This window comes from Macrosteles quadrilineatus, unplaced genomic scaffold (genome assembly GCF_028750875.1).
Source record: "Macrosteles quadrilineatus isolate MER2022 unplaced genomic scaffold, UCM_ALF_1.0 Scaffold_4__1_contigs__length_99947679, whole genome shotgun sequence".
In the NCBI taxonomy this organism is placed as follows: Eukaryota; Metazoa; Arthropoda; class Insecta; order Hemiptera; family Cicadellidae; genus Macrosteles; species Macrosteles quadrilineatus.
Window position 1 is genome coordinate 6,229,614 of NW_026542597.1, and position 16,247 is coordinate 6,245,860.

Consider the following 16,247-nt stretch of genomic DNA (forward strand, 5'->3'; position numbering starts at 1 on the left):
CATCCCACTAAATAACAAGACATCCCTCTAAATAACAAGACATCCCTTTTAAATTACAAGACATTCCTCTAAATAACAAAACATCCCTCTAAATAACAAGACATCCCTCCAAATAAAATCACAACTCAAATTATAATTGTTATTTATCCCTCTAAATAACAAGACATCCCATCTAAATTACAAGACAACCCTCTAAAAAACAAGACATCCCTCCAAATAACAAGACAACCCTCTAAAAAACAAGACATCCCTCTAAATAACAAGACATCCCTCTAAATAACAAGACATCCCTCTAATAAACTAGACATTCCGCTAAATATTAAGACATCCCTCTAAATAACAAGACATCCCTCTAAATACCAAGACATCCCTCTAAATATTAAGACATCCCTCCAAATAACAAGACAACCCTTTAAAAAACAAGACATCCCTCTAAATAACAAGACATCCCTCTAAATAACAAGACATCCCTCTAAATATTAAGACATCTCTCCAAATAACAAGACATCCCTCTAAATATTAAGACATCCCTCTAAATAACAAGACATCCCTCTAAATATTAAGACATCCCTCCAAATAACAAGACATCTCTCTAAATAACAAGACATCCCTCTAAATAACAAGACATCCCTCTAAATAACAAGACATCCCTCTAAATATTAAGACATCCCTCCAAATAACAAGACATGCCTCTAAATATTAAGACATCCCTCTAAATAACAAGACATCCCTCCAAATACCAAGACATCCCTCTAAATATTAAGACATCCCTCCAAATAACAAGACAACCCTTTAAAAAACAAGACATCCCTCTAAATAACAAGACATCCCTCTAAATAACAAGACATCCCTCTAAATATTAAGACATCCCTCCAAATAACAAGACATCCCTCTAAATATTAAGACATCCCTCTAAATAACAAGACATCCCTCTAAATATTAAGACATCCCTTTAAATAACAAGACATCTCTCTAAATAACAAGACATCCCTCTAAATAACAAGACATCCCACTAAATAACAAGACATCCCTCTAAATAACAAGACATCCCTTTTAAATAACAAGACATTCCTCTAAATAACAAGACATCCCTCTAAATAACAAGACATCCCTCCAAATACCAAGACATCCCTCTAAATATTAAGACATCCCTCCAAATAACAAGACAACCCTTTAAAAAACAAGACATCCCTCTAAATAACAAGACATCCCTCTAAATAACAAGACATCCCTCTAAATATTAAGACATCCCTCCAAATAACAAGACATGCCTCTAAATATTAAGACATCCCTCTAAATAACAAGACATCCCTCCAAATACCAAGACATCCCTCTAAATATTAAGACATCCCTCCAAATAACAAGACAACCCTTTAAAAAACAAGACATCCCTCTAAATAACAAGACATCCCTCTAAATAACAAGACATCCCTCTAAATATTAAGACATCCCTCCAAATAACAAGACATCCCTCTAAATATTAAGACATCCCTCTAAATAACAAGACATCCCTCTAAATATTAAGACATCCCTTTAAATAACAAGACATCTCTCTAAATAACAAGACATCCCTCTAAATAACAAGACATCCCACTAAATAACAAGACATCCCTCTAAATAACAAGACATCCCTTTTAAATAACAAGACATTCCTCTAAATAACAAGACATCCCTCTAAATAACAAGACATCCCTCTAAATATTAAGACATCCCTTTCAATAACAAGACATCTCTCTAAATAACAAGACATCCCTCTAAATAACAAGACATCCCTCTAAATAACAAGACATTCCTCCAAATAACAAGACTTCCCTCCAAATAAGAAGACATCTCTCTAAATAACAAGACATCCCTCTAAATAACAAGACATCCCTCTAAATATTAACACATCCTTCCATTTTATAAGAACAAGATAAAATCTAGTGTATTAAATTTATTCTCCATTTCAATCACAACTCAAATTATTATTGTTTTTTACAAAATTAACAATCAGAACAAAACAAAAGTGTAAAAGTCCAGTTACTTATTTGGTTAGTGTTCTTGGCAAAACAAGAGTTTGCCATGCAGACCATCTTAGGCCAACTGAGGTAGAGGAGGACGAAATCATCGTGCGGAAAGAGGAAGTTGGAAGAAGGACTATCGAGGCACATCAACAAGAATTCAATAGAGATTTGCCTATTTTTCAGGAGTCTACATCACCATCAATATCAAGACATGATGCTTCACCTTATTTGCCTAGATTGAAGTCTGATGTTGGGAAACCACGGGTTGTGCAATACAGTCCATCTACAGTTTTGAGGAGATCACATAGGACTGTGCACAAGCCGGAGATATTGGATCTATAAAGTTGGGAAGCCAAAGAGTCAGAAGAAATTTTAAAGTTTTAAAGTATTATGAGCCAAGCAAATTTTAAGTGTTGGCGAGTGTAATATATGTTTATATTAATTGTACAAGAAGCAGCATTTGATTTTATAATGTTGGTTGAATTCCAGATGTTAAAGACTTTTGTTTTGTTCTGATTGTTAATTTTGTAAATAACAATAATAATTTGAGTTTTGATTGAAATGGAGAATAAATTTAATACACTAGATTTTATCTTCTTCTTATAAAATGGAAGGATGTATTAATATTTAGAGGGATGTCTTGTTATTTAGAGGGATGTCTTGTTATTTAGAGAGATGTCTTCTTATTTGGAGGGAAGTCTTGTTATTTGGAGGAATGTCTTGTTATTTAGAGGGATATCTTGTTATTTGGAGGGATGTCTTGTTATTTAGAGGGATTTCTTGCTATTTAGAGGGATGTCTTTTTATTTGGAGGGATGTCTTGTTATTTAGAGGGATGTCTTGTTATTTAGAGGAATATCTTGTTATTTAAAAGGGATGTCTTGTTATTTAGAGGGATGTCTTGTTATTTAGTGGGATGTCTTGTTATTTAGAGGGATGTCTTGTTATTTAGAGGGATGACTTGTTGTTTGGTTTTAGTTTAATATATTTGAATTTTCTACTAGTACCAGGATTTCCAAAGATAGCTTATCTTATCTGACCTACTTTTCCAGTCTGCACTGTCCACTCTTGCCTTAGTTAACCCAGAGTCAACATGTACTCCTTGCTCATTCTCTTGTATATAGTAGATTAGATTTTGACTGTTTTAAAGTGAACTAATAACGTTTAACATGTAATTATTAAAGTATGTGTTTTATAATATCTCCCCCTTCTAAATGTCAGAGAGTGCCTTTTAATTTGTAAAAATACCAAAGTGTTGTGACGGGAAGACCTCTAAATGATTTTGTGACCTTCTACCTTCTACGGATTCTACGGCTACGCGGAATCCCCTCATCTACCCGCTCCTGGAGAAGATTCACCCATTCAAAGACTGTCCGCCCCTGGTGATCTTCGCTCCCCGCTTCAGTCTACCGTCAGGCATCTCTACCAAACCCAAGGACTCAAATCTCAAGTAACTGTTTACATACTCATTTAATTAATTGGTATTACTCTGACATGTTCCCATATGTAAAATATATTTTGTAAATTAAAGTTTGAATTTCTCTTTCACTACTCAGTAAAATTTTCTCATTCTCTCCTTTGAACCCGCCCTCAACAAAATGGTCCTTCGAGCCGGATATCTGAATTTCTAGTAATTATAATGTTAGACCAAAGGAGAGAATTTATTTAAGTAAAAGTTTTACAGTATTTAGGTTTTTTTTGTAGCATTCCTATCTTAAACCTTAGCCCTTATATTTCCTTCACCAGCTAAAATGGCAGCTTTAAAGAAAGCCGAAATCGACTCTCTAGTCAAAAAGAGAGAAAAGTATTATGCAAGGTTACAAGCTCTCTATGACGTTGGTAAAAAATGTATCCAGCTTGCTCAGCAAAAACAATCTTTTAATACAGAGTTTGATTCTTTTGTATCACGTTATCAAAGATTAGAGGATGATTATTCTGTGTTTGAACAAACAAGTGACAGTATTAGTTTGTTAAACTCTCAAGTAGATGAAGGAGATAGAGTAGAGGTTCATAGTGCATCAATGTCCTATGATGATTTGTATTTTAATGTTAAAACCATTGGGCGAAAGTTGAATGTAGATAAGCATTTGCAGCAAACAAAGACTGACTTATCTGCTGATAAGCAATCTCCTGTCCATAGTCCCCAGGTAGCTCGCCTTCCTAAATTGGAAATTGAACCATTTGATGGAACCTTATCAGCTTGGCCTAATTTTTATGCTTTATTCACTTCTATGATTCATAAAAATCAATCCTTATCTAAGAGTGAAAAACTCACTTATCTACGCAGTCTATTGAAATCACATGCGCTTTCACTCATTGAAACCTTGGTAATATGTGATGAGAATTATGATATTGCAATGAGAACTCTCACTGATCGTTATCAGAATAAACGTCTCTTGGCATCAAACTATCTCGATAAGATTTTATCCTTCCGCCCTCTCACTGAAGATTCTACTGTTACCTTATCAAACTTTTTGGAAATCTTTAGCGCAAATCTGTGCGCCCTAAAGGCTCTTGGATTGTCAAATTTATTTGATTTTACAATGTTACACATTGGTTTACGTTCACTAACGTCGTCATCCCGCAAAGAATTTGAAAATGAATATTCTGATAAAGATGTACCAGAATTTGAGGATCTAATTTCGTTTGTACAGCAACAACTCAAAATCCTAGAAATTACTACATCCAAGGGAAAGCTAAAGCAAAATAGACTTAATACATCTCCTAAGCCAAGTAGTTCTAAAAGTTTCATGCTGTCAACTGTTGATGAAAAAGGTTTAACTGGAACTGCAAAGCGCCACGTATGTCCCTGTTGCCAAGAACCCAACCATAAGATCTATGTGTGTTCTAAGTTTAAGAAACTAAGTTTATCTGACAGAAATGATTTTGTTAAAAAGCATTTCTTGTGCTTTTCTTGTCTTGGTTTTCACACAATATCCGAGTGTAAATCAACCTCCAAATGTTTTAAATGCAATGGCAAGCATCACACCCTTTTGCATCGTCCAGCTACTAATGCAACTGCAGACCCCTATCTCTCAAGAGAAAAGAGCTTAGAAACTAAACCCAATGACATGAAAGAAAAAAATAATCCTTCCTCATCCAAAACTTGTAATTTTGCTGATGCAAATTCCGCCTCAAACATGATGTTAAGCACAGCCATTATCGGCATAAGGGATAAAAATAACAAACTGACACCAGTCCGAGCCATTATTGATGGTGGTTCCCAAACTAGCTTAATTACCCAAGAATGTGTTCTCAAGTTAGGTCTCACCAAACATCAAAATAAAATAACCATCAAAGGTATTGCAGACACCCAGGTCCCAGTGAACAAAGGTTCAGTAACATGTAACATAAGCCCTCTTAAGAACTCTCATATATCTTTGAGTACTGAAGCAGTTGTAGTCCCAAAGATATCATCCGATCAGCCAAACATTGATATTGACCCTACAATCATCTCAAGATTTGATAATCTACAGCTCGCTGACCCCACGTTCTATGAAAGCTCGCCTGTTGAATTTCTAATAGGAGCAGATTTGTATTTCGATATAATAAAAGAGTCGCATAATATCATAAAAGGTGAACCCTCTGCAATGAACACTATTTTTGGATGGATAGTTGGTGGTAGAGTGGCCACTTCCTCCTGTCAAAGTGAATGTTCTTATTTTTTAAACTGTTGTGAATCAGTTGATAAGACTCTCAAAAGGTTCTGGGAGGTAGAAGCTGTTCAAAATGTGAAGTATCCTAGTCCAGATGATATTGCAGTTGAATCACATTTCACAAAAACACATATCAGAGATAAAACAGGCCGCTATGTCGTATCGCTACCAATAAAACCTGATGCACCCAACCTACCGAGCACAAGAGATAAGGCAGAGAAACGACTTATCAGCCTAGAGAACAGATTAAAAAGCAAACCAGAAACCTATCTGGAGTATAGAGAGTTTATGGATGATTACCTAGCTCAAGGTCATATGAGTATCACCCGCAACCCCTCACCTTATGTAATTCCCCACCATTGTGTAAAAAATGAGAACAGTAGTACAACAAAGTTGAGAACAGTGTTTAATGCGTCTTTTAAGCCCTATGCAAATTCCTCTTCCCTCAATGATATCCTGTATAGTGGACCAAAGCTGCAAAGAGACATAGGAGAGATAATAACTAATTTTCGCCTACATGAAATTGTTGTGTGTGCCGATATAAAACAAATGTATAGGCAAATCGTTGTGAATGCCACAGACCGAGCATTTCAGCACATATTCTACCGCACAAATCCAAATGGAGATATAGATGAGTACGAGCTGAACGTATTGACATATGGTGTAACATCTAGTGCTTATTTGGCACAAAGAGTATTACTGCAACTGGTTGAAGATGAAGGCAAAAGTTACCCACTCGCCTCTCAAGCTATCACTCATCAAACGTTTGTGGATGATATTTGTACCAGTGTTGATTCTCCTCAAGAAGCACTTCAGTTACAGCAGGAACTAATTACACTTCTGGGATTGGGAGGATTTACCCTAAGAAAATGGGCCAGTAATTGCCACCAAATATTAGACAGCGTCCCGCTTGATTGTAGAGAAAATCCCCTCGCCCTACGCTCCGAAGACGACCCTGCTGTTAAAGTACTTGGATTACAGTTTGATCCCGCTGAAGATGTATTTTTCTATGTAATTAAACTTAACCCTGTTGTTTGTACCAAGCGCTCAATGCTTTCTGAGATTGCTAAAATTTATGATATTTTAGGATGGATAACACCCACTACGTTTTATGCCAAACATATCATGCAGAGCACATGGTTATGTGGACTAGAGTGGGATGACCCCCTACCAGATGAACTTCGCAGTAAATGGACAACATTTATTTCAACCCTTTTAAGTCTGTCAACCCTAAAGATACCTCGATTCATCCCTACAACTCCTCACAGCACAAATCAGATAATAGGATTCTGTGACGCATCTGAAAAGGGCTACGCAGCAAATATCTATATACGAACTGAAACTTCGGATAACATATCAGTACATCTTATCAAAGCGAAAAGTAAAGTCGCCCCACTCAAAACAATGAGCATTCCTAGATTAGAGCTTTCTGCTGCTCAACTACTAACAGAAGTTGTATTATCTAGTACGCATCTAACCCAGACTGTTGACCCTCAGAATATCATATTGTTTTCTGACTCAGCCGTTGTTCTTATGTGGTTAAAAACTCCTCCTTACAAGTTAAAAACATTTGTCGCAAACAGGGTTGTAAATATACTTGAGTCAACTAATCCAAAACAGTGGCACCATGTATCATCTAAAGAAAATCCTTGCGATTGCGCATCCCGCGGCTTGACACCTGAAGAGCTTGTAAATTTTGACTTGTGGTGGAAAGGACCTCAATTTCTGTACACTCCCTTTGATTCGTGGTCATTACACCGTTCATCTGAAGAAGAAGTAGAGAAGTTGCCAGAGATTAGAAAAGAATGTTTATCTACAACAGTTGATAACCAAAACAGCATTGTATTAGAAATGCTTGAAAAATATTCTAGCCTGAGTAAAGCTAAATTTGTAATTTCTTATGTATTACGGTTCATTAATAACGTCAAAAGTAACGCCAAAGGTATAGCTAAGAAACAAGGACCAATATCACCTCAGGAATTGGAACACACATTATCTCTCTGTGTAAAGACTACACAACAACGCTATCTCTCAAAAGATATTTCTGATATGAAAAATAATAAACCATGCTCTAAGAAATATCGCTCTTTAGCTTTATTCATTGATGAAAATGATTTCGTCAGGGTGGGCGGTCGTTTGAAAAACGCTAACTTAACTTACTCCAGGAAACACCCCTTTCTGATACCCCGTTCATCACGCCTTGCGACACTCATTTGTGATTATTATCACTCATTAGCTTTACACTCAGGACCCCGCTTGACACAGTCTCTCATTCAAGAAAAGTTTTGGATTGTAGGAGTACGGCAGTTATTGAGGGAGCGTATATTTAAATGCCAAAGATGCTATATGTTCCAAGCAAAACCTTTAATGCCTAAAATGGCGGATCTACCATCACTCAGATTTGAAAGCACACGTGCGTTTCTAAATGTTGGACTAGACTACGCTGGACCGTTTGAATTTAAAGAAAGTAATAGAAGAAAATCCCCACGCCAAAAGGGATATATTGTAATTTTTGTTTGTTTTTCGACAAAAGCTGTACACATTGAGTTTGCAACGAGTTTATCAACACCTTCATTCCTTGCTGCATTGGATCGTTTCGTTGCCAGAAGAGGTCTCTGCCAATCAATAACTAGTGACTGCGGAACCAATTTCCAAGGAGCCGCGAACTATTTTTCTCACATTCAGAAATTTCTAAAAGACAATAATCAAGACATAGCACATCACCTAGCTTCAAAAGAAATTAAATGGAATTTTATCCCCCCGGCAGCACCCCATTTTGGAGGCCTTTGGGAGGCTGCAGTCAAATCAGCAAAACGTCACCTCATCCGAGCTATCGGTACCCTGATATTAACATATGAAGAAATGTACACCTTACTGACAAGAATTGAAGCCATTCTAAATAGTCGCCCAATAGGAGCAATGACCACTGACCCAAATGATGGAGACTACCTAAGCCCTGGACACTTCATTGTAGGAACGCCGTTGTTATCACCACCTGAAGAGGACTTCACGGAAACTAAGATGAATCGTTTGGAAAGATATCAACTCCTACAACAAGCTGCACAATCTTTTTGGAAGCAATGGTCTCAAGACTACCTACAAACATTGATACCCAGGAATAAATGGACTACATCACAGCCAAATCTTCAAGTCGGAGATGTTATATACCTTCAAAACAAGGACAGCAGCCCTCTGGAATGGCCTATTGGAAGAGTGATTGAGACATACCCCGGACCAGATGCTACAGTTAGAGCCGCAAAGGTTAAAACACCTCATGGAACATATGTGAGACCTGTCCATAAGCTGGTACCCTTACCTCCTACCGATACCTATTCCTAGCTTAACGCTTGAATATTAGGTTTTTGCGATCAATTTTTATTGTGTGATTTTCCTCTTAGTGTACCATTTTGTAAATATGCATTTAGGTGGGCGGTATGTTTGGTTTTAGTTTAATATATTTGAATTTTCTACTAGTACCAGGATTTCCAAAGATAGCTTATCTTATCTGACCTACTTTTCCAGTCTGCACTGTCCACTCTTGCCTTAGTTAACCCAGAGTCAACATGTACTCCTTGCTCATTCTCTTGTATATAGTAGATTAGATTTTGACTGTTTTAAAGTGAACTAATAACGTTTAACATGTAATTATTAAAGTATGTGTTTTATAATATCTCCCCCTTCTAAATGTCAGAGAGTGCCTTTTAATTTGTAAAAATACCAAAGTGTTGTGACGGGAAGACCTCTAAATGATTTTGTGACCTTCTACCTTCTACGGATTCTACGGCTACGCGGAATCCCCTCATCTACCCGCTCCTGGAGAAGATTCACCCATTCAAAGACTGTCCGCCCCTGGTGATCTTCGCTCCCCGCTTCAGTCTACCGTCAGGCATCTCTACCAAACCCAAGGACTCAAATCTCAAGTAACTGTTTACATACTCATTTAATTAATTGGTATTACTCTGACATGTTCCCATATGTAAAATATATTTTGTAAATTAAAGTTTGAATTTCTCTTTCACTACTCAGTAAAATTTTCTCATTCTCTCCTTTGAACCCGCCCTCAACACTTGTTATTTAGAGAGATGTCTTGTTATTTAAAGGGATGTCTTAATATTTAGAGGGATGTCTTGTTATTTAGAGGGATGTCTTGTTATTTAGAGGAATGTCTTGTTATTTAAAAGGGATGTCTTGTTATTTAGAGGGATGTCTTGTTATTTAGAGGGATGTCTTAATATTTAGAGGGATGTCTTGTTATTTGGAGGGATGTCTTAATATTTAGAGGGATGTCTTGTTATTTAGAGGGATGTCTTGTTATTTAGAGGGATGTCTTGTTTTTTAAAGGGTTGTCTTGTTATTTGGAGGGATGTCTTTTTTGGACATCCCTCCAAGTAACAAAATAACCCTCTAAAAAACAAGACATCCCTCTAAATAACAAGACATCCATCTATATAACAAAACATCCTCTAAATATTAAGACATCCCTCTAAATAACAAGACATACCTGTAAATAACAAGACATCCCTCTAAATAACAAGACATCCCATCTAAATTACAATACAACCCTCTAAAAAACAAGACATCCCTCCAAATAACAAGACAACCCTCTAAAAAACAAGACATCCCTCTAAATAACAAGACATCCCTCTAAATAACAAGACAAAATATTAAGACATCCCTCTAAATAACAAGACCTCCCTCTAAATACCAAGACATCCCTCTAAATATTAAGACATCCCTCCAAATAACAACACAACCCTTTAAAAAACAAGGAATCCCTCTAAATAACAAGACATCCCTCTAAATAACAAGACATCCCTCTAAATATTAAGACATCCCTCCAAATAACAAGACATCCCTCTAAATATTAAGACATCCCTCTAAATAACAAGACATCCCTCTAAATATTAAGACATCCCTTTAAATAACAAGACATCTCTCTAAATAACAAGACATCCCTCTAAATAACAAGACATCCCACTAAATAACAAGACATCCCTCTAAATAACAAGACATCCCTTTTAAATAACAAGACATTCCTCTAAATAACAAGACATCCCTCTAAATAACAAGACATCCCTCCAAATAAAAAGACATCCCTCTAAATAGCAAGACATCCCTCTAATAAACAAGACATTCCGCTAAATATTAAGACATCCCTCTAAATAACAAGAGATCCCATCTAAATTACAAGACAACCCTCTAAAAAACAAGACATCCCTACAAATAACAAGACAACCCTCTAAAAAACAAGACATCCCTCTAAATAACAAGACATCCCTCTAAAGAACAAGACATCCCTCTAATAAACTAGACATTCCGCTAAATATTGAGACATCCCTCTAAATAACAAGACATCCCTCCAAATACCAAGACATCCCTCTAAATATTAAGACATCCCTCCAAATAACAAGACAACCCTTCAAAAAACAAGACATCCCTCTAAATAACAAGACATCCCTCTAAATAACAAGACATCCCTCTAAATATTAAGACATCCCTCCAAATAACAAGACATCCCTCTAAATATTAAGACATCCCTCTAAATAACAAGACATCCCTCTAAATATTAAGACATCCCTTTAAATAACAAGACATCTCTCTAAATAACAAGACATCCCTCTAAATAACAAGACATCCCACTAAATAACAAGACATCCCTCTAAATAACAAGACATCCCTTTTAAATAACAAGACATTCCTCTAAATAACAAGACATCCCTCTAAATAACAAGACATCCCTCTAAATAACAAGACATCCCTCCAAATAAAAAGACATCCCTCTAAATAGCAAGACATCCCTCTAATAAACAAGACATTCCGCTAAATATTAAGACATCCCTTTAAATAACAAGACATCCCATCTAAATTACAAGACAACCCTCTAAAAAACAAGACATCCCTCCAAATAACAAGACAACCCTCTAAAAACAAGACATCCCTCTAAATAACAAGACATCCCTCTAAATAACAAGACATCCCTCTAATAAACTAGACATTCCGCTAAATATTAAGACATCCCTCTAAATAACAAGACATCCCTCCAAATACCAAGACATCCCTCTAAATATTAAGACATCCCTCCAAATAACAAGACAACCCTTCAAAAAACAAGACATCCCTCTAAATAACAAGACATCTAAGTAACAAAATAACCCTCTAAAAAACAAGACATCCCTCTAAATAACAAGACATCCATCTATATAACAAGACATTCCTCTAAATATTAAGACATCCCTCTAAATAACAAGACATACCTGTAAATAACAAGACATCCCTCTAAATAACAAGACATCCCATCTAAATTACAAGACAACCCTCTAAAAAACAAGACATCCCTCCAAATAACAAGACAACCCTCTAAAAAAAAACACATCCCTCTAAATAACAAGACATCCCTCTAAATAACAAGACATAATATTAAGACATCCCTCTAAATAACAAGACCTCCCTCTAAATACCAAGACATCCCCCTAAATATTAAGACATCCCTCCAAATAACAAGACAACCCTTTAAAAAACAAGACATCCCTCTAAATAACAAGACATCCCTCTAAATAACAAGACATCCCTCTAAATATTAAGACATCCCTCCAAATAACAAGACATCCCTCTAAATATTAAGACATCCCTCTAAATAACAAGACATCCCTCTAAATATTAAGACATCCCTTTAAATAACAAGACATCTCTCTAAATAACAAGACATCCCTCTAAATAACAAGACATCCCACTAAATAACAAGACATCCCTCTAAATAACAAGACATCCCTTTTAAATAACAAGACATTCCTCTAAATAACAAGACATCCCTCTAAATAACAAGACATCCCTCCAAATAAAAAGACATCCCTCTAAATAGCAAGACATCCCTCTAAATATTAAGACATCCCTCCAAATAACAAGACAACCCTTTAAAAAACAAGACATCCCTCTAAATAACAAGACATCCCTCTAAATAACAAGACATTCCGCTAAATATTAAGACATCCCTCTAAATAACAAGAGATCCCATCTAAATTACAAGACAACCCTCTAAAAAACAAGACATCCCTCCAAATAACAAGACAACCCTCTAAAAAACAAGACATCCCTCTAAATAACAAGACATCCCTCTAAAGAACAAGACATCCCTCTAATAAACTAGACATTCCGCTAAATATTGAGACATCCCTCTAAATAACAAGACATCCCTCCAAATACCAAGACATCCCTCTAAATATTAAGACATCCCTCCAAATAACAAGACAACCCTTCAAAAAACAAGACATCCCTCTAAATAACAAGACATCCCTCTAAATAACAAGACATCCCTCTAAATATTAAGACATCCCTCCAAATAACAAGACATCCCTCTAAATATTAAGACATCCCTCTAAATAACAAGACATCCCTCTAAATATTAAGACATCCCTTTAAATAACAAGACATCTCTCTAAATAACAAGACATCCCTCTAAATAACAAGACATCCCACTAAATAACAAGACATTCCTCTAAATAACAAGACATCCCTTTTAAATAACAAGACATTCCTCTAAATAACAAGACATCCCTCTAAATAACAAGACATCCCTCCAAATAAAATCACAACTTAAATTATTATTGTTATTTATCCCTCTAAATAACAAGACATCCCATCTAAATTACAAGACAAACCTCTAAAAAACAAGACATCCCTCTAAATAACAAGATATCAAATCTAAATTACAAGACAACCCTCTAAAAAACAAGACATCCCTCCAAATAACAAGACAACCCTCTAAAAAACAAGACATCCCTCTAAATAACAAGTCATCCCTCTAAATAACAAGACATGCCTCTAATAAACTAGATTTCCGCTAAATATTAAGACATCCCTCTAAATAACAAGACATCCCTCTAAATACCAAGACATCCCTCCAAATATTAAGACATCCCTCCAAATAACAAGACAACCCTTTAAAAAACAATACATCCCTCTAAATAACAATACATCCCTCTAAATAACAAGACATCCCTCTAAATATTAAGACATCCCTCCAAATACTAAGACATCCCTCTAAATATTAAGACATCCCTCTAAATAACAAGACATCCCTCTAAATATTAAGACATCCCTCCAAATAACAAGACATCTCTCTAAATAACAAGACATCCCACTAAATAACAAGACATCCCTCTAAATAACAAGACATCCCTTTTAAATAACAAGACATTCCTCTAAATAACAAGACATCCCTCTAAATAACAAGACATCCCTCCAAATAAAAAGACATCCCTCTAAATAGCAAGACATCCCTCTAATAAACAAGACATTCCGCTAAATATTAAGACATCCCTTTAAATAACAAGACATCCCATCTAAATTACAAGACAACCCTCTAAAAAACAAGACATCCCTCCAAATAACAAGACAACCCTCTAAAAAACAAGACATCCCTCTAAATAACAAGACATCCCTCTAAATAACAAGACATCCCTCTAATAAACTAGACATTCCGCTAAATATTAAGACATCCCTCTAAATAACAAGACATCCCTCCAAATACCAAGACATCCCTCTAAATATTAAGACATCCCTCCAAATAACAAGACAACCCTTCATAAAACAAGACATCCCTCTAAATAACAAGACATCCCTCTAAATAACAAGACATCCCTCTAAATATTAAGACATCCCTCCAAATAACAAGACATCCCTCTAAATATTAAGACATCCCTCTAAATAACAAGACATCCATCTAAATATTAAGACATCCCTTTAAATAACAAGACATCTCTCTAAATAACAAGACATCCCTCTAAATAACAAGACATCCCACTAAATAACAAGACATCCCTCTAAATAACAAGACATCCCTTTTAAATAACAAGACATTCCTCTAAATAACAAGACATCCCAAATAATTTGAGTTGTGATTGAAATGGAGAATAAATTTAATACACTAGATTTTATCTTGTTCTTATAAAATGGAAGGATGTGTTAATATTTAGAGGGATGTCTTGTTATTTAGAGGGATGTCTTGTTATTTAGAGAGATGTCTTCTTATTTGGAGGGAAGTCTTGTTATTTGGAGGAATGTCTTGTTATTTAGAGGGATATCTTGTTATTTGGAGGGATGTCTTGTTATTTAGAGGGATGCCTTGCTATTTAGAGGGATGTCTTTTTATTTGGAGGGATGTCTTGTTATTTAGAGGGATGTCTTGTTATTTAGAGGAATGTCTTGTTATTTAAAAGGGATGTCTTGTTATTTAGAGGGATGTCTTGTTATTTAGTGGGATGTCTTGTTATTTAGAGGGATGTCTTGTTATTTAGAAAGATGTCTTGTTATTTAGAGGGATGTCTTGTTATTTGGAAGGGATGTCTTAATATTTAGAGGGATGTCTTGTTATTTAGAGGGATTTCTTGTTATTTAGAGGGATGTCTTGTTTTTTAAAGGGTTGTCTTGTTATTTGGAGGGATGTCTTAATATTTAGAGGGATGTCTTGGTATTTAGAAGGATGTCTTGTTATTTAGAGGGATGTCTTAATATTTAGCGGAATGTCTAGTTTATTAGAGGGATGTCTTGTTATTTAGAGGGATGTCTTGTTATTTAGAGGGATGTCTTGTTTTTTAGAGGGTTGTCTTGTTATTTGGAGGGATGTCTTGTTTTTTAGAGGGTTGTCTTGTAATTTAGATGGGATGTCTTGTTATTTAGAGGGATGTCTTGTTATTTACAGGTATGTCTTGTTATTTAGAGGGATGTCTTAATATTTAGAGGAATGTCTTGTTATATAGATGGATGTCTTGTTATTTAGAGGGATGTCTTGTTTTTTAGAGAGTTATTTTGTTAGGGATGTCTTGTTATTTAGAGGGATGTCTTGGTATTTGGAGGGATGTCTTGTTATTTAGAGGGATGTCTTGATATTTAGAGGGATGTCTTGATATTTAGAGGGATGTCTTGTTTTTTAGAGGGATGTCTTGTTATTTAGAGAGATGTCTTCTTATTTGGAGGGAAGTCTTGTTATTTGGAGGAATGTCTTGTTATTTAGAGGGATGTCTTCTTATTTGGAGGGAAGTCTTGTTATTTGGAGGAATGTCTTGTTATTTAGAGGGATGTCTTGTTATTTAGAGAGATGTCTTCTTATTTGGAGGGAAGTCTTGTTATTTGGAGGAATGTCTTGTTATTTAGAGGGATATTTTGTTATTTGGAGGGATGTCTTGTTATTTAGAGGGATGTCTTGCTATTTAGAGGGATGTCTTTTTATTTGGAGGGATGTCTTGTTATTTAGAGGGATGTCTTGTTATTTAGAGGAATGTCTTGTTATTGAAAAGGGATGTCTTGTTATTTAGAGGGATGTCTTGTTATTTAGTGGGATGTCTTGTTATTTAGAGGGATGTCTTGTTATTTAGAGAGATGTCTTGTTATTTGGAGGGATGTCTTAATATTTAGAGGGATGTCTTGTTATTTAGAGGGATGTCTTAATATTTAGAGGGATGTCTTGTTATTTGGAAGGATGTCTTAATATTTAGAGGGATGTCTTGTTATTTAGAGGGATGTCTTGTTATTTAGAGGGATGTCTTGTTTTTTAAAGGGTTGTATTGTTATTTGGAGGGATGTCTTAATATTT

General features: G+C 35.5%; 1 protein-coding gene across 1 annotated transcript; it reads left to right on the forward strand.

Moving 5' to 3' along the window:
• The first annotated feature begins 5,143 nt into the window (after nucleotides 1–5,143).
• Nucleotides 5,144–9,583, forward strand: LOC128991723 (uncharacterized). The gene is made up of 3 exons (XM_054414848.1): nucleotides 5,144–7,535; nucleotides 8,634–8,905; nucleotides 9,482–9,583. The coding sequence occupies exons 1-3, from the start codon at nucleotides 5,144–5,146 to the stop codon at nucleotides 9,581–9,583; spliced, it is 2,766 nt and encodes a 921-aa protein (XP_054270823.1).
• The last annotated feature ends 6,664 nt before the right edge of the window (nucleotides 9,584–16,247 follow it).